Source organism: Alexandromys fortis, unplaced genomic scaffold (genome assembly GCF_014885135.2).
Source record: "Alexandromys fortis isolate MF-2015 unplaced genomic scaffold, M_Fortis_MF-2015_v1.1 scaffold_526, whole genome shotgun sequence".
NCBI lineage: Eukaryota > Metazoa > Chordata > Mammalia > Rodentia > Cricetidae > Alexandromys > Alexandromys fortis.
In genome coordinates, this window is record NW_026068456.1 from 63,054 (window position 1) to 82,074 (window position 19,021).

Genomic DNA, 19,021 nt, shown 5'->3' on the forward strand with positions numbered 1-19,021 from the left:
TTTTTTTTTTTTTTTTTGTGGCAACATGAAAATAAACTGAAAGTGCTTCTTGGATGTGTGTTTGGAGTTAGTAGCCTGGCTGTGGATGTGGGCTCCTACCTGCTGCCATAGTGGGCAACAAGGGTCTTGAGAAAATGGGGAGTGGGGTGGCATTGTAAGGAGTGTGCTCTGGAGGGTTGGCTGTGGCCAGCTCAGTAGCAGAAAATACAATTAGCTAGGTCCCCCTTCTGAGTTGTAGCCAAGCCATTTCTTCTATACCATGTAGAGATGTCATCAAAATTTTCTCATTTTACTTTTGTTTTGTAGATACCAAAAAATTTATTAGTAATCGTATCCATTACTATTCGAACCGACAGCTGCAGCTTTCCCCGAGACTTCTGGAAACAACAAATATTGTTAGGGTAGAAAACCAGATTGAACAGAGCCTGAAGGAGAAAGTGGCCATTTCTCCGGGGAAACATTTTCTTTTGCAACACAGTGGTTTCCTGGATGATCTAAGGAAAGAGAACCCAGAGATGGAGATTCATTACGATGCTGCCACTCAGCACCTGTGCTTTAAGGGATTCCGTGCAGATGTGTATAAAGTAAAGTGTGACATCCTAGAAAAGGTGTATTCCATGCCTCAGAAAGACGTCCTGATTCCTTCTGAAGTCTTCATGTTTCTGCAGCAAGTAGGCAGTCAGGAATTCTCCAAGACTCTTTTTGAAGCACAGAAAATTCTTGCCATGTCTGAACTGAAAGGTACAGCTCTTCTCTTGACGGCCTGTTCTTTCAGAGCCCTGGCAGAAGCAGAGAAGAAAATGCTTGATGCTTTGAGTTATAAAATCATTAAAGTTGAAGACAAGGAAGTTTTCAGAGGCAATGTGTGGAAAAAGAAAATTCACTCGCTGCAAAAAAGACACTCCTCCACTGCATGCATTACGATAAAGGATGAATTAACTTCAGGAACCCAGGCAGAGGTCATCATTGCAGGCTGTGTGAAAGAAGTAAATGAAATCCATGGACAACTTTTTGAGTTCTTGGAAAACACCATGGAAATTGAAAGACTGGTTGAAATTGAACAAGTCTTGATTATTAAGTACTTAAGGGCAGACAAGAAGCTATTCCAGGCAAAGATAAAGAAGGCCAATGTGCAGGCATATTTTAAGCTGGAAGATGAACCAAAAGGCATTCTACTAACTGGCTCCAAGAGTAAAGTTCTAGAATGCGTGGACATGGTCAGGCAAATCCGGGATTCAGTCTGCATTAAAAGGTTCCAGATTGATAAGCCTGGTGCTAGGCACTTCTTCCAGGACAAAGCATCCTATTACAAAAGTGAGATCAAACGCCTGTATGGATGCATCATTGAGCTCCAGGAGGGAGCAGAGAAGGACAAAGGCAGCCTTAAAGAGCAGAAGTGCCTCTTACAGAAGGACATAGCCCCTGGAGTCACGCTGATTGTACAGCAGGGAGACCTGGCTCGGTTTCCTGCCGATGTGGTTGTGAATGCAGCAAACAAGAATCTGAAACACATTGATGGTCTGGCCCTCGCTCTTTCAAATGCAGCTGGTCCTGAACTTCAAGCAGAATGTGACAAAATAGTGAGAAATGGTCGTGTGGTCCTAATTGGCAACGCGGTTATCTCAAAACCAGGCAAGCTCCCTTGCCATCATGTCATCCACGCAGTAGGGCCTCGATGGGACGGAAATAAGGCCCAGGAGTGCGTGAGCCTGTTGAAGAGAGCTGTGGAACGAAGTCTCACCTTAGCTGAGGAGGTCAAGTGTCAATCCATAGCCATGCCAGCTATCAGCTCTGGAATCTTTGGCTTTCCCTTAGACCTGTGTGTGGCCACCATTGTTTCAGCCATCAAAGACAACTTCCAACGCCAGACAGACAGGCGCACCTTGAAAAAGATTTATCTGGTGGACATATCTGCAAAGGTTGCTGGAGCCTTTGCTGAAGCTGTAGAAACTACATATAAAGCCTCCCTCTCCCCAACAGCTTCCCAGTCCAGTTTATCAGCGTTAGAATTAGTGTCACCTGAAAAAACACCACAGACACCGCAGACACAGGACTATGTGCTGGTGTCCCCAGAAGGCCTGAAAATCCGGCTGGTGGAAGAAGGTGTGCAGAATGCTAAGGTGAGTGTCCCTCTCACCAACAATGTTCTGCGATGTCACTGGTCTCTGCCAGCTTTATTGAGGGCCCAAGGAAGACAGGGTGGAAGGAAAGGAGAGTGAGGAAAATGACCCTCAGACATTTTCCATGGACACTTTACTTCTTCCCAAATCACTTAGGAGTAGAGATTGGTATGTCTGTAAGGATCTAAAGGGCTCTGGGATGGGTCACTCCTTCCCGGTAACTGTGGTCCATAGTAGGGGACACTGCACGGCTCTCCTCATCTTCATCATTTCCCATCTGTCGTGTCTGCTCCATCTAGTGCTGGCTTCTGTCAGTTACAGGTGTGGGAGAGCATGGGGAATGCAGGGGATAGGATTTAACCAATGACACGAGTAAGGGTGACCTTGGGTGTTGGAGTGGACGGGCGGAGCTCAGTTCCCGGATCCCATCTGTGGGCCCTTTGTGAGGAAAGAGTGGGTGGGCAGGAGGAAGGTCCAGATGTTGGAAGTCATGTAAGGACAATTCTTGTTTTGTGAATTTGTTGCAGGAGACTAAAGTTTTTTGGATAGGTTGGCACCCGGGAAGCCTCAGCAATCCTCCTGTCTCAGTCCTAAACACACACACACACACACATACACACACACTGGGGATATAGGCATGAACTAGATCCTGTAACCCTGTCTTCCCTTGAATTGTTTTCAAGAGAAAGTGTCTCTAAGCATCCACCAAGAACATGTCTTGGTGTCTTGTGACCACCAAGTGATGCAACTGAAACAAAAGTATATTTATTTTTATTTCACGTGCATTGGTGTTTTGCCTCCATGTATGTCTATATGAGAGTGTTCAATCCCCTAGAACTGGATTTACAGACAGTTGTGAGCTGCCATGTGGGTTCTGGGAATTGAACCTGGGTCCTCTGGAAGAGCAGTCAATGCTCTTACCTACTGAGCCATCTCCCCAGCCCCACAATTGAACCTTTTCACCTGGACATGCTGCTTCAGCATGTTTCCACAGGCTAAGCTGAGAAAAGCTAAACATCATTTTAACAGTTGAATATTTTTTTTTCTTTAAACAGTGTTATATAACTCACAGTTCACACTCAAGTTGGCACATCAGTAGTTTTCAGTATATTCACTAAAAATAAACATGGACCATCTCAGTGTTGGAGCTCAGGCAGGGATAATTCTTACAGTGTGAACATAAGTGTGTGTGTGTGTGTGTGTGTGTGTGTGTGTGTGTAAAACCACAATCATGCATCCATGCCTGCAATCTAACTGTAGTGCACTCTAATCCCACCAGAAAGAAATTTGTGTTCCCTAGTAGCTACTCGCAATTTATCCACCTGCTCACCCCACCCCTCCTAGCTCTAGAGAACATCTAATCTACTCTGTTGTTGTTTGTTTGTTTGTTTTAATTTTCTTTTTGAAACAGGGTTTAGTCATGGCTCTGGTTGTCCTGGGACTTGCAATGTGGACCAGTTTGGTTTTAGACTCACAGAGATCCACCTACCTCTGCCTCCTGACTGCTGGGTTTAAAGGTGTGTGCCCCAACACCTGGCTCTACTGATTCACCTGTTATTGAAGTTTCATGTAAATGAAATAATATATTTGTGTCATCTGTGACCAGTATCTTTCACTAATGGGAATTCTTTCAGCAGTTGCCCGTACTGTAGCTTATATTAGTTTTTATCCCTCTTAATGGCTGCATAATATCCTATTAGATGAAGATACATTTGTTTTTCCAGCCAATGGACATTTGAATTGTTTCCACTCTGACTTTTATGAGTTTTGTTTCTCTGAACCTTAGTCACAAAATGTACAAGAAACTGTTGTCTTCCTTTGCCAAGCCCAGTGGCTCAAATGTAATCATGGTTGATGAATGCCTTTACTAAGAATTTGAAAGGAATCTTTGGTTTTGTCTTAAAGACTGATGTCGTTGTCAACTCCATTCCCTCGGATCTTGCACTCAATAAAGGACCCCTTTCTAAGGCTTTACTGGAAAAGGCCGGGCCAAAACTCCAGAAGGAACTGAATGAAGCAGGACAGGGGGTCTCTGTTAAGGAAGGCACAATCCTACAAACCAGTGGCTGTAACCTGAACTGCCACCACGTATTTCATGTGGTCGTTCCACAGTGGAAAGTCAACGACACTGCATGGTCACTAAAGGTAGGACCCAGCTTTACATTCTCCAGGACATGGGGTAGCTCTCTGGACTCCCATACAGCACACCACAGCTATTCTCTTGCTGTAAGGAACGGCGGGCCGCTTCCCACCACCCAGCTAGCTTTACCCAAAATATTTACACGGAAAACCGTATTCTTTTAAACACTGCCTGGCCCATTAGTTCCAGCGTCTTATTGGCTAGCTCTTACATATTGATCTAACCCATTTCTAATATTCTGTGTAGCACCACGAACTGGCTTACCAGGAAAGATCTTAACCTGCGTCTGTCTGGAGTGGGAGAATCATGGCGACTGCCTGACTTGGCTTCTTTCTCCCAGCATTCTGTTCTGTCTACTCCACCTACCTAATTTTCTGTCCTATCAAAGGGCCAAGGCAGTTTCTTTATTTAACCAATGAAATCAACATAAAACAGAAGGCTCCCACATCAGTCCCTGTCTGCTTCTTCTCTGGGCCAGCATCATGAGTCTGGCAGGTCCCATGCCATGGCCATTTCTTTTCAGTTGTAGATGACTTCTTGTAGGTCATAGTTCTTATAGGTCATAGTTAGAAATGTAAGTTGGTTATTGTGCTCAGCAATTACTGATGGTCAGGGAAGGGTTGGGGGAATATACTACATTTATGGAGGAAAGGTAAGGTGAGGACTTGAAGCTGGGAGACAGTGATGGACTGGGACAGCTGTGGCTTCCCCTCTTTGCTTATGGTGGAGTGAGTCTGTGCTCTTGTAAGGGTGTCCACGTTCTCTTTCTCATTTCTTCTCCACAGTTTCCCCTCACACTGCTGCTAACTTTTGTTGAAAGCACAATAGAGTGGACAGTGCTCCCAGGAAAAGCTGCTGAGTGCTTACTTTTTAGGGTCCCTCATTTTTAAGAAGACATTTAAGGAAGTGCTCTGTGTTTTCAGATCATGAAAAACATCATCAGAGACTGTCTAGGAACCGCTGAGGCACTGTCTCTGCAATCAATTGGATTTCCAGCAATAGGAACAGGAAATCTGAGGTTTCCTAAACCTGAATTTGCTAAATTGATAATTTCAGAAGTGCTCAAGTTTAGTAGCAAGAACCAACTGAAAACTTTACAGGAAGTTCAGTTTCTGCTGCACCCGAAAGACGTGGAAAACATTCAGGTACAGATTTGGCTTGCTTCTGATCTCTTTGCCAACTGAAGTACGAGACCTGTGTTCTTCTGCATCTTCTTGATCTAATAGGAGGTTTGATGAAACAAAGTGTTTTCAGTGCAGGAAAGTGTGCTGACTGGTTATATGTACTACGACAAATTTCAAAAATGATAGATATAGAAAAAAAAACAATTCTTTTTCTGGAAAGTTTCAAACACCCACAAAAGTCCATAAACCAACCTAATGAAGTTCTCTATCTGTTATTTAGTTTCAACTGCTATTGCTCTGTGGCTGGGTGTTTGATCTTTTTCTCACATGTAATGTTGACACAAGATTCTGTCTCTAAACAATTCACCAATTCATTTTGAACATAATCTTACCACTAAACACACCTTGAAATGCAGTCATCCCTCTGTGTGGTCAATGATAGAGTTAATGTGTGAGATTACAGCTGTCTCATGAATGCCTCTCCATCTCTCCATCCTTATGTATGGATCAGAATCAGATAGGTATCACACGTTGTAATACTCATTGTATAATCAGGTAAGTAAGGCTCACACATTGTAATACCCATTGTTTTTATCAGTCTATAGGGTTGCCTCTCCTATGGACATAAAAATGCTAATACATAATATAAAGGCACAGTTATGGCATTAACAATTTGAGAATTCCAGGAGGGGATGCAGGTGATTCTAGCTGCATTTCTGGAAATGTAATTAATCTTGAATGAAGGATGTGGCTTGAACACGTCCCCTTGTGACTTAGGACACTTGGACCAGAAATACTAGAATCATCCTCGGTCACAGTGTGTCACATCAGCTACGGCAATGTGGTCTGACTCTAAGGCCTGATTTCTGTTCTCCATGTCTTTATAATCCAGTAGAGCACATGATCTTAGTGTTAGAAGAGTTTCCACAATGTCACAGTAAAGGTGACAGCCCACAGATGCCCGTGGATTGGGCTGTTGGAATTTTTAGGTCCTATGTCATTATTATCCAGATCTAGACACTACCTATAAATTCATGGAAGCAAGCACAGGGAACCTACATTCTAATTGGGCAGCCAAAGCTCCCAACACCTTCAGCTTGGAGTAACAAGCATGGTGAGGTTTGTTTGTTTGCTTAGGTTATTTTTAGACAGGATCTTGCTAAGCAGTCCAGACTGTTCACTTTCATGGCAATCCTCCTGAATCAGCTTCCAGAATACTGGGAATATAAGTATGTACTTGCTCAACTATTAATAGTTTTAAGTAGTTTCCCTGTGACATCATGGTGTAAGGCGATGTGGGCATTGCTGTAGCACATGCTCTCCCTTCTAGAAGTCATCACTACTTTTGAAGTTTAGATTTCTGTATACAACGTGAACAGGAGGTGGAGGTGCTGAGATTTTTGTGTGATATTAATGTCTTCAATGTTTGCATGAATAGGGATGAATCCTGTCTCATAGACTTGACTCTCCCAAACTTTATTAGGAAAAGGTTGTTCTCTCTCTCTCTCTCTCTCTCTCTCTCTCTCTCTCAGTTTTTCAAGACTGGTGTTCTTTGTGTAGCTCTGTCTGTCTGTCCTGCAACTCACTGTATATACTGTGCTGACCTTTACTCATAATCCTATTCCTCTCCCTCCTGAGTGCTAGGATTCAAGGTGCTGCCACTACCACCCAACTGGTCTCATTTTCTTTAATACATAGAATACTCTATAGATCTATGAAAAGGATTAGTCTCTACCAACACCTTTAACACATTTAAATGCTGTTATTTATCCTCCAAACATGATCAAGATTTAAAGACATCTAAACTCATTTCATTTACAAAAAGAGCTGCTTGTGAGCGGATACTGGGACAGAGACTGAAGAGCAGGAGTCGAAGGTCTGAACGTGGCTTCTAGGTACAGCTTCTCTGGGCTATTTGGTTAAGAAGGCAATGCATTTTAATGCAGACACACTGAGTAGCACAAAATGCAGAGATAGTTTAGTCAGCCTTGTCTCACTCTCCTCTGCTGTATGATTCTAGGTGAGAAGATGTAAATATGCAATTTAATATCCTTTCCACTTGAAAGTATAAAATAAACATTTCTACATTCCACTAAATAGTTTTTGAAAGTATAATTTTTATTGGCTACTGTTTTAACACATGGGCATGTGAAAGTGTAGAATTATTCCTCCATTGAATTTTAACTGTCTGTTTTTTGTTATAACATCGCTCTAGTTAATAATATTTACAACTTTGTTCACATCTGTATTTTACAAGACATATATGTAAAAAGTGTATGTATACTTTGTCTTTCATTTTGTTTTCTGATGTTTCATTTTTCAGGACAGAGTTTCTCTATATAGGCCTGGCTGTCCTGGAACACACTCTGTAGACTAGGGAGGCCTCAAATTTCAGATCCACTTGCCTCTGCCTCCATTTATATATAAGTTTTTCAAAATACAGTTTCTCTGTACCTTTGAAGCCTGTGCTGGAACTAGCTCTTGTAGACCCGGCTGGCCTCAAACCCACAGAGATCCACCTGCCTCTGCCTCCCAAGTATTGGAATTAAAGGCGTGCACCACTACTTCCCAACCAATATGTATATTTTTATAACTTTAAAATATTGAGGTAAATTAAATACTACTGTTTGAGGGCTACTATTTTCCAATCATGTGTATGTATATTGTTTGAATCCTGCTATAGTTGCCATAGAAGAGAGAGAAGCTCACCAAGATGCCAAGTCTTCATTTTCTGAACGAGTAGAGGGATTCACTCTTCTTGGAAGACACTGACACCAGCTCACACTATCTCACTCTAGTTACTTTATGCAAACATATACAAGGTTAATAGGGGCTGGGAAATGTTCCAACTACCGAAGTCATCTTGCTGTTGCTGCCCTTGAGAGCAGACAGCCCACATATTATGGGATGCCATAGACTGAAGTAACAACTCCAGGATTCCAGGAGTGTCTTCAGACCAAGGTCAGTAAAGCTGCAAGCTCTCACAGAGCACCAAGTGCAGAGATTCCAGATAGACAACATTTCTTCAAGGTTGAAGCAGTCTCAAAACAATTCTCAGCCTCTACCAATCAGCCCAAACATAGCGAAGGCTTTCCTGAAACATGTCACTCAAAGCCAGGCACAACGGCTTTATGATACACATCACTACATGTGTGCATACAGAATCAAAAACTCCCAGGATTCAAAATCACTGATTGCATAGAAGTTTAATGGTTAAAGCTGTGTTTGTGTTTCCAGGCATTTTCAGATGAATTTGACAAAAGGAGTCATGGAAATCCAAGTGACACCCAAGGTACAGTAAAGTGTTTAAGTTGACCAGTGATTTCTTGTTACCAAGTAACTGTTCAATGACAGGGAAAGGATGATGGTGATCATTTCTCTGATAACTCAAACTATGGAACATATTAAATGAGAATTAATAATATTCTATGCATGTGAATACAAAAGACATTGGCCTATTTAAGTGACTTGGGGAAAAAGGGAAAGGGGGCCAGATTATATAATCTGTACAGTGAGATTTTTAAATTGCTGATGAGACTACCACCTGTTGCGGGAGGTCCTTCCGCCCCTCCAACCAATAGCTGCTGTGATACCAGCCCACTGGGGCGTGGTCTCTCTCCCTTTAAAAAAGTGGCTATTTCCTCTGCTCGCTCTCTTCGCTTCCTGCTCCGCCGGAGACTAGACTCCCTTCCTGGTTGTGCAGATGGCTGTTGTCTGGGATGGTGATCTGTAAGTTTTTTCCCCTTTAAATAAATAACACCCTATTAATCATAACTCCAAACTGGTGTGGCCTTGTTCGTGACTTACGCCTTCAACCACCTTCAATGAATCATGTGACATGTGTTTTCCAAGAAACACCTTGAGAGACTATACAAGCCAATACTTCTCTGTTACATGTGGTTTGTTCTTTCTGAGTTCATCTTGTTTGAGTTCACTGGAGCTTTGTTTTGAAGCAGGGTTTTGCCATGTTGCCCAGGATGGCCCCAAAATCCTAAACTCAAGCCATCCTCTTGTTCCAGCCCAGACCCAGGACCACAGTAAACGGCAGTGATAGAGCAGCCAGTGACCTCAGCTATTCTTGCTTCTGGTGCCTGATTCTGTTTTTTATTTTCTCTGGGCAGGTTATTATGGGAGTCTCTCAAGCCCAACTTTAGGAGTGTATGAAATGAATATTGGCCCAATCCTCTTCCAAGTGGCCATGGGGGACATCACCAAAGAAATGGCAGATGTGATTGTCAATTCAACATCAAACACATTTGATCTCAAATCAGGTACTTGGTGAGATGGATTCTGTCTCTTGCAGTAATCAGTGTGGTAGATCCTATGAAGAAGTGTTTCTATAGACAGAATGTTTTTTGTCAACTTGGGCTTGTTCCTGTTAACTAATATCTATAAAGTTATTCAATGGGCTTTCTTACAACTGGCAACATTGTTGAAAATGTCTCCTCTGTCCTTACTACTTTATGACAGGGTGTGTTGAGACACAAAGGTGTCTTTCTGGTCAGATCACTGTCTTGATTTTCTCATGTAGGAGTCTCCAAAGCAATTTTGAAAGGTGCAGGACCAAGTGTGGAGAAAGAATGTTCTGTCTTGGGTAAGGAATGATGCTGCTTCTTGGAGCTGGATTGGAAGGGGAAGATTGACTGTGGGAGGCAGTGAGGAAACCGAGGAAGGGCCTGGGGCTGGGAAAACAATGTATTAATCTGTTTTGGTTTTCTTTTGTTTTGAGACTCCTGTATTCATCTTAAGATCATATATTTTATGAAAGAATTCCATATGAAAGAAAGTTATAAGTGGAAAGTTATCTCACAGTTAAGAAAATTCAGTCAAAAATTTCACAATGTGTAGTATTTCATAAGCTTTTAATTCATAAAATGTTTCCTCGTGAAATCAGACATCTTGCTTTCTCCAAGCGCAGGTCAGCGTCTGACTCTGAATCTGCTCCTGTTTCACAGCTCAGCAGAACAGTGAGTACATAGTTACTCAAGGTGGATCATTGAGATGCAAGAGTATTATTCACGTTGATGGTGGGAATGACGTGAAGAGATCAGTTTCCTGTGTTTTGGAAGAATGTGAACAACGGAACTACTCATCCATTTGCCTACCAGCCATTGGCACAGGTCCGTAGCCACAGGCTGTCAAGGCTCCATCCCAAAGTGTCCACTTCCCCATGGATTTGGTCCTCACTGTGTCTGAGTAATGACAGGGACACCTTCCCTAGGAGTAGACAGTTTCCTCACTCCAAGGCACCCTGTCAACTAGGTAAAACCTGTGGGTTCTTTAAGTAGAAGGAGGAAAATGAGCAGGGTGCACCTGTGACCCCAGTGACAGGAAAGACAGAGGCAGGAGGAGTGAACTGTGTCCCCACAAATGTTGTCTTCAAGGTTAGTCAAAGGCAACAACTATAATTTTCTGCCACAGTTGTAGGCACTATTAACAGGGATAATCCAGATGGGCTCTCAGTCTATCAAACAAGCTTTCCCAGGAGACGTTTACACTGCCTGTCATGTGACTTTGGAAGCTGCCATTCACTTTGGGTTATTCCCCAGTCTTACCTTGCCAGTGGGCTCCAGGGCTTGAGAAACACGATTTGAACATGGTAAAGACAGAAGAGGATCCTCCTCAGTGGCTGCTTTGAATTCTTCTGGGTAGCAAAAATGGTACAGAGCATGGGGAAGAGAGACATTCTAATATGCCTGGAATTATAAACAATAACAGTAGCTTACAGTTTGGGGTGCCTTAGAATTACCTTAGTTTGAATCAGGTCCCCAGAGGTAGCTGGGAGAATCCCAACACATGCATAAAATCTATCAGAGGCTCAGATTGTCTCTGGAAGAACCATGTTGTTTCAAGGTGTATTATCTTCTTTCCCTGCCTTTTATGATCTTATGAAAACTCTAGTAAATCAAGGGAGGAAAGCCACCTGTACTCTGTAATGGGAGGGGAGTGACCCTGGGAACCAGAATCAGCTGAAAAGGACAGATGTGAGTGTCACAAATCAGAACAGGTTTCAGGGGCTTTACCTGGAGTGTTGACCTTCCGACAGCATGGAACAGAAACTCCTCCCCACTGTGTCTAGGATGTGAAAACTATTTGATAATAACATGTTGGAAACTGTACAGCAATTGGTGTAGGGCCAGGCATTTTTTTCCTGTGACATCTGGAATTCCTTGTTTATGTAGCAGCCTTCTGCAGGTGGATCTTATCCTTGTCTTTTGTGTGTGTTTTTAAAGGAAGTGCTCAACAGGACCCAGATGCAGTTGCTAAAGCCATAATGGATGCCATTGAAGAATTTATCCAGAAAACATCAGTGCAGGCTGTGAAGAAAGTCAAAGTTGTTATCTTCCAACCTCATATCCTGAGTGTTTTTTATGACAACATGAAACACAGAGAAGGCTCCCCAGCTCCTCCCTTGCCGTCTCTACTGTCTATGATCACCTGTGAGTTGTCCGCTTTTATCAAATACATATTCCCCCCCCCCCTTGATGCTGAGGGGAGTAAAGAAAATACTAAATTTCATTTTCTCTTTAGCCCTTTTTGACTTTTTAAAGGACACTCCGCACAAACAGAACACCCTGGTTTTGGAGAAGAAAATAGAACAGACAGTTTTCCAGGTATGTGGCAAAGATGAAGACAGTGTGGAACACACGATCTCCTGGATACAGAACCTGATCACCCAGGAGCAGCTATCCTATAGCAGTGATGATGAGTGTGTCAGAGACTTTGGTGAGAAGGAGTACAAGAAGCTGAATGAGCTGCAGGAGAGGCTGAACATCGTCATTGAGCTGGACCAGAAGACAGCTTTGATTAAAGTTACAGGAATCAGCAGAGATGTGATAGAAGCCAGAGATGAGATTGAAAACCTGATCAAGAGCATCCGATTGGCTAAAGAGAAGGAAAGCCAGGCAGACTATGTCCTCACATTCGTGGAATGGCGATATATTGTCAACAACGTCACACACTGTTTCGATAAAATAACTACCATGCAGTTGGAGAACGCACGGCAGGCAAAGCACAGGAGCACTGTTGTCAAAATTAATAATCAGGACTTCACAGTGAACTTGAGCACAAACACGGCCACAGGCCCTCAAGGACAGAATATCACTGTGCAGCGCATCTTAAAAGATGAAAGTAAGTTATGTGCTCATGAATGTCAGCCATTGCCCCAACTCTGAGCTTTACATTATTTTAGAAACAAAGCAGGGTTTTGTTGTTGTTTGTTTTTCTTTTTGAGACTGGGTTTCTCTGTGTAAGAGCCCTAGCTGTCCTGGAACTAACTCTTCTAGAGCAGACTTGTCTCAAACTCATAGAGATCCTACCTTTGTCTCTCTAGTGCTGGAATTAAAGGTGTCAGCCACCACCCAGCTTGTTTTGTTTTGACAATGTATTATTATTTAGCCATTGCTGGCCTGGAACTCTTGTTTTGTTTTTAAGGAAGTGTTTCACTAATAGCCATGGCTGGTCTCGAACATAGACCAGGCTGGGTTCAAATTCAGAGATTTGCCTGCTTCTGCCTCCCAAATGCTTTGGTTAAAGGCATGAGCCACACATGCTCTGTTATATTAATTTTTTTTTTGATTTTCAAGACAGGGTTTCTCCGTAGTTTTTTGGTTCCTGTCCTGAAACTAGCTCTTGTAGACCAGGCTGGCCTCGAACTCACAGAGATCCTCTTGCCTCTGCCTCCTGAGTGCTGGGATTAAAGGCCTGCGCCACCACCGCCTGGTCTGTTATATTAAATTTTAAAGTAGTTAAAATTCAAATAACACTGGTAGAATAATTTAAAGATCTTGGTTTCTAAGTTTCTAGAGAATACACTATGGCGAGGAAAATAGAGCATGGATGATCTCAACAGCCCAAGAAGAACCATCTTAACTGTAACAACAGTTAACCTTGCATTTTCCATCTGGATCATTTATACTGGATCAGTTCTTCTGGTCAAATAATGCTGCCTGAGGCAGACATAGAAAAAAAATAGTTTCAGAATAAAAGCTGCCCAAGGTTCTGAAGAATATAAAAGGCCAAGGAGATGACAGACAGACAGACTTGTTAAAGTTGGTCACTGTGTCCATGATGATGACCAAGAGAAGACCCCAATTCTATTACCATCTTCTCTTTCCTGTGCCAAAGGTTCCTGGGTACCAGGCCGGGTCAAGGCCTACAGGTTCCCTGTAGATCTGATCCCCAGGAAGGGAGTGGCTGTCTTGTGTAGGCTGACAATTCCTGCCCTCAGACCACATGAGTCCCCCAATGGCTTCCCACAGACTTTAGTCATCTTCTGTAGGATCAGTATGAATGAACCCCTAGACTCTAAGCCACCCTGGAAGAATGACATATAATATGTGGTATTCTACAGCCTGCCACAGAAAAACCCTACCATCTACCCACCTACCTCTTAAGGAGGGAATGAGGCAAATGAGAAAATACATGTAGACTACCCTCCAGTGGTACAAACTCATTCATGTGCAAATGACAGAGATTGTTCAAAACAAGTTAGTAATGAATTTGTTAAATCACATCAGAGTAGAGGCTGTGCACTAAATGAAGGTGAGTTACAGCATGTAGTCACTTCTCACACCTTAGAAAGACCAAAACAGGAGTAGGCAGAGAGGCTCCATCCCTAGGAAACTCTAATTCAGTACATGGATGGCTTTTGTCTTCTTCTGGAGAGGGTGCTGGGAAACAAGTCTCATATGTGTCAGGTAAGAGATCTACCACTGCACTATCTCACCTTAATTCATCCGCCTCTTCTAAACAAGTTTTCCATCTCATCCTGATACCAATGGTCCATGTTTCACACTTTTAATAACATTTCCTTTTAGGAAAATAAGAAATTTCTTGTATACATAGATTTATAAGACTATAATACAAAAGGGAGGCAGGTTTTATCAAAGCATACCAGATATAAACACAGGAGCCCTCAAATGTCTATTTTGCAGCTGAAATCCCTTCAAATTGGAGCGACATGGGGCAGAAGAAATTGCTTGTGGTCAGTCTGCAAACCAGTGATCCTGAGTATGTCACGGTGGCAAACCAGTTCCACCAGACCTGCCAGAGCATCATCATAGAGAAGGTAAGCCGGGTGCTGAGTTTTCTAATGGAAATGTTACATAGTTAAGTAAGTGATATTACCCATGTTCCTGAATAAACCCACTCATATATGGGTCTGTAGAGGTGGCCCATGGGTCAAGAGTTTCTTTTGTGCTCTCAGAGGACCCCAAGTTCCAAGTTTGGTTCACAGACCCACATCAGGTCGCTTACAACAGCCTGAAACTGTAGCACCTATCTAGCCAATGTAACTTGGTGTATTAACTCCAGGCCAGTAAGACTGCCTTGTCTGTGTGTGTGTTTGTGTGTGCACGCGCATGCATCCCTATGCATGTGCATGGGTGTGTGTGTGTGTGCGTGCATGTGTGTGTTTGTGTGTATGTGTAGAAGGGTTGGAGGGATGGTATTGTTCACACATGGAGAAGTCAGACTGTAACTTTGTGGAGTCAGTGTTCTCCTTCCAACTTTAGGGATCGAACTCAGGTCACCATATTCTTACTGAGCTGTCTTACCAGTTCGAAAAATATTTCTGACTATAGGACGCTGTCATTTGGCACTGAATTTGCTTGAGTAGAATTTTTGCTCATGAAAGACAAAGGAGGTAGTTGGCTGTCACTTGGCAAGGGCTCTTGGCATCTCCAGAATAACTCCATACTTTATTAATTTATAGATCGAAAGGATCCAGAATCCTGCTCTCTGGAGGAGGTACCAGGCAAACAAAAAAATTATGGATGAAAAGAATGGCCATGAAAGAAATGAGAAACAACTCTTCCATGGGACAGAGGCTAGCTCTATTCCACATCTCAACAGCAATGGATTTAACCGCAGCTATGCTGGGAAGAATGGTGAGGAAGGTTTCAGTCAGTTTCCCCAAAGGGGCTGCTGACTTGGAACCACTCTGTGCTTCAGTCACTGTGTTTCTCACATTGTAACAGTAATGAATTTCAATTCACCCCAAGGTCTTGACTATCTCTTTGAGGAAGAAAATTAATAATAACAATGATGATGATGATGTTCAAGGAAATATTCATATATTCATGCTGAGCATTCCTTTTACATTAATTGACATATTAGGCTAACATGTTGATTCATATGCTATGCTGAACTACTTAAAATGTCTTTCCTTTTGCAGCCACATGCTATGGGAAGGGAACCTATTTTGCTGTCAATGCTTCCTATTCAGCTGCTGATACATATTCCAGACCAGACGCCAATGGGAAGAAGTATATGTATTACGTGCGGGTTCTCACTGGAAACTACACAACTGGAAACCAGTCACTGATTGTGCCTCCTCCACGGGACCCTAAAAATCCTACTGACTTGTACGACACTGTCACAGATGATGAGAAAAAACCAAGTTTGTTTGTAGTGTTCTATGACAACCAAGCATACCCGGAGTATCTCATCACCTTCATGCATTTCCTGCAAGACAAATTTTAACTGTCTTCCTCCTTGTGCTTGCTCTTCTTTGCCATGGACATTTCCTCTGCTGCTTCTCCATGGTGGAAATGAATCTACTCAAAAGGCAATCTAATTAAAAATTTAATTGAAAAATCTAATTGAAAATTCAGAAAATAGCTGAAGCTCTGCTGTCTCAAATGTGACAGTTACACTGTCATGAACTTTCAGGAAGCTATGTAAATCTGGGTGCCACCAGTGGAATTGTGTTGGAGTGCCACTGTGCTGTGGGGGGACACAGTGTCATTGAGCCAATAAGGCTGCTAACCTCCAACTGAACAGATGCAGAGCAGAGACTTTCTTTCTTTACTGCCAGTCCTGTGCCATGTGGGCTGGACAGCTCCAGGCAAGGCTATGTACAAACTGGATGCTGGCATATGGCTCGTGGTCGGTGTGAACTGAGCTACAAGAAGAGGCACAGCTCAGAAGCTGTGGCCACAGTTGCAAGAAGTTCCTTTTAATGTCAACCCCAATGTTCTGGCAACCTACTGAAATTAAGGGGATAACCCCTGCTGCATCTCCAGGGGAAAGCCTTCCACCCCGTGAAAATGAGTGAATGCTAAGGACCCTGCTAGCATCTTTCCCATGGCAGGCCAGCTTATGATGTGTGTAAGCCAATTAGTCAGGTTCCTAACTCAGTGTCTACTGGATGGTAATTCTTTCTTGTGGTACTGGAGACTAAACCCAGGGCCTCACATAAGCCAGGAATGACTCTACCACTGAACTACACAGTCCCAGCCCTATTTACTTTTTATGTTGAGGCAGGATCTCGTTTAGTTGCACAGACTGCCTCTGATATCCTTCCATAGCCTTGGCAGGCCTTGAACTCACTCTCTTCCTGCTTCGGCCACATGTCGGAGGCCTGTGTCACCAGACCTGGCTAACGTTGTTCTTCTAATTTTCTCCTGTCAATTTCAGACTCAGTGCCATTTATTGAGTGCCTAGATTTTGCCAGGTAGAGTGAGAGATGCGGTCATAAACATGACCTTGTTCCCATGAATAGTGCATTGGGAAGAGTTTTTCCCATATTTCAGGACTTAAGGGAACATGTTCAGAGCACAAGAAATGTCCTTGTCTGAGCTTACCAGGGCAGGAACCCTGAGAGCCAGCTTACTGAGTCTTGGTGCTGGTGTCCAGTCCTTCTCTATTCCCACCACAGGACCTGGCCTTGAGAGAAGCAAGTGCTGTTTTGGCCATCGTTCAGTGGCCATCACACAGTGACCATCACATGGTGTCTATCACACAATGATGTCCATCATTCAGTGGCCATCACACAGTGACTATCAATGAGTGGCCATTACTCAGTGTCAATCACATGGTCATTACATGTGACCTTCATGCAGTGACCACCACATGGCGTTTATCAAACAATGTCCATCACACAGTGGTCATCACAGTTGCAAGTATCTCATGTCTGTGAAGTGACCTCAGATTTCCCTGACTTTTTTCCTTCTGAATTTGGTGTCCACTGTACTTCTTTTAGGAGTTCTGTAGGCCAAGGAGCTAGTGCTGTGTGATGTTCTCGGGTGGCACATCCTGGGTGTTGGGAGGATTAAGGTGCCACTTCCCACCATAGGGATCACCAGGAGACCTCAGGTGGAGCAGGGGTCACCATTGCTGCCACAACAACACAGAGGACTTGGAACCTCTGCTGCTGTTTCTAAGTGGGCTAGCACAGACTGTGGCTTAGGAGGGGCTGGCTTCCTCTGCACTGGCATCTGAACTCAGTACCAACAGCTTTCTAGGAAATGGAATAAAAATGAGAGGTCGATTTCATCTGGTTTTGTTCTCCAGAGGTTTAGTTAACTCAGGGCAAGGCTGAATAGCCAGATGTTACACTGTGGAATAAAGACCCAACCAGCAAATGTCACAGTCAACTTCAGCCTTTCCTCACTTCTAGTAAAATTACTTGAAAAATGTCTCTCAGTGGAATCATTTTTCCCCTAAAAAGCAAACATGGTGAGGGTCTGTGTAGATTACTGTTGTTCAGTGGCCACAATTAACAGGACAGCGCCGAGGGTCCTTAAGGTACTAATGCTCAGTTGGAAATACTGGAGGGGCACCATTCAGGATAAGGTTCAGAAAGCCTTATCCAGTAGCCAGTGAGCAGCCAGCCTGGATCCCTAGACAGGTCTGGAGAGATGCTGTAGGACCACACAGTCTATGCTCCTTGGACACCGAGAAACGAGCTGAAGGCTCAATTGGTGGTGCCCTCCATGCCGTACAGAATCTGCTTTCAGTGAGCACCTGATTCCAACAGCCCTAACCACGACCACCCCAGGATTTGGGGCCCAGGAACTTCACCTTTGTATCCCTTAGTGAAAAAAACAGAATTAAAACCTCAACTCAGGGGCCGGACAGAGGGCTCAGTGCTGTGGGACAATGGTTTTACCCTCTAAAGATTTGTTTCTTTTATTGGTTTAATAAAATGCTGATTGGTCAGTAGCCAGGCAGGAAGTAGAGGCAGGGCAATGAGAACAGGAGAATTCTGGGAAGAGAAAAGATTCAGTCTGCAATTGTCATCCAGACACAGAGGAAGCCAAACACAGACAAGGCAAGATGTGCCTGCCTCACAGAAAAAGATACCAAGCCACTTGGCTAACATAGTCAAGTATTATGGGCTAATAAAAGTTATAAGAGTTAATAATTAGCCTGAGCTAATAGGCCAATCAGTTTATAATTAATGGAGGCCTCTGTGTGTTTATTCAGGACTAAACAGATATGGGACATGGTGGGACAGAAAGCTCTGTCAACAGATCAGTGGTTAAGAGCATTTGCTCTTGCAGAGGACATGAGTTTAGTTCCTAGCACCCACATGGTAGTGTCATGGCCACTTGTAACTATTGCTTCAGGGAGCCAATGTCCCCTCTTTATGACTCTGAGGGAACTGCACACATGTGGAACACATACATAAATGCAGGCAAACACACATATTAAAGGAAAGAAAAAATCTTTTAAAAAAAAGTGTTCTCCCTCCATCTGCTCCTCATTGGGACCTTGGGAGCTCAGTCCAGTGCTCCAGTGTGGGTCTCTGTCTCTATCTCCATCCATCACCAGATGAAGGTTCTATGGTGATATGAAAGATATTAGTCAGTATTGCTATGGGATAGGGTCATTTCAGGTTCCCTATCCTC

The 19,021-nt window shown here is 43.3% G+C and overlaps 1 protein-coding gene across 1 annotated transcript in view; it reads left to right on the plus strand.

Moving 5' to 3' along the window:
• The window catches only part of LOC126495732 (protein mono-ADP-ribosyltransferase PARP14-like), a 54,634-nt gene extending 36,827 nt beyond the window's left edge, over nucleotides 1-17,807 (plus strand). The window contains exons 4-15 of the mRNA XM_050133332.1: nucleotides 307-2,120; nucleotides 4,026-4,265; nucleotides 5,184-5,405; nucleotides 8,622-8,676; nucleotides 9,506-9,655; nucleotides 9,916-9,978; nucleotides 10,340-10,504; nucleotides 11,618-11,824; nucleotides 11,916-12,515; nucleotides 14,321-14,454; nucleotides 15,100-15,274; nucleotides 15,562-17,807. Of these exons, the coding sequence (XP_049989289.1) occupies nucleotides 307-2,120; nucleotides 4,026-4,265; nucleotides 5,184-5,405; nucleotides 8,622-8,676; nucleotides 9,506-9,655; nucleotides 9,916-9,978; nucleotides 10,340-10,504; nucleotides 11,618-11,824; nucleotides 11,916-12,515; nucleotides 14,321-14,454; nucleotides 15,100-15,274; nucleotides 15,562-15,869 (4,133 nt within the window). The 3' untranslated portion in view covers nucleotides 15,870-17,807. The remainder of the gene's footprint in view (nucleotides 1-306; nucleotides 2,121-4,025; nucleotides 4,266-5,183; nucleotides 5,406-8,621; nucleotides 8,677-9,505; nucleotides 9,656-9,915; nucleotides 9,979-10,339; nucleotides 10,505-11,617; nucleotides 11,825-11,915; nucleotides 12,516-14,320; nucleotides 14,455-15,099; nucleotides 15,275-15,561) is intronic.
• The last annotated feature ends 1,214 nt before the right edge of the window (nucleotides 17,808-19,021 follow it).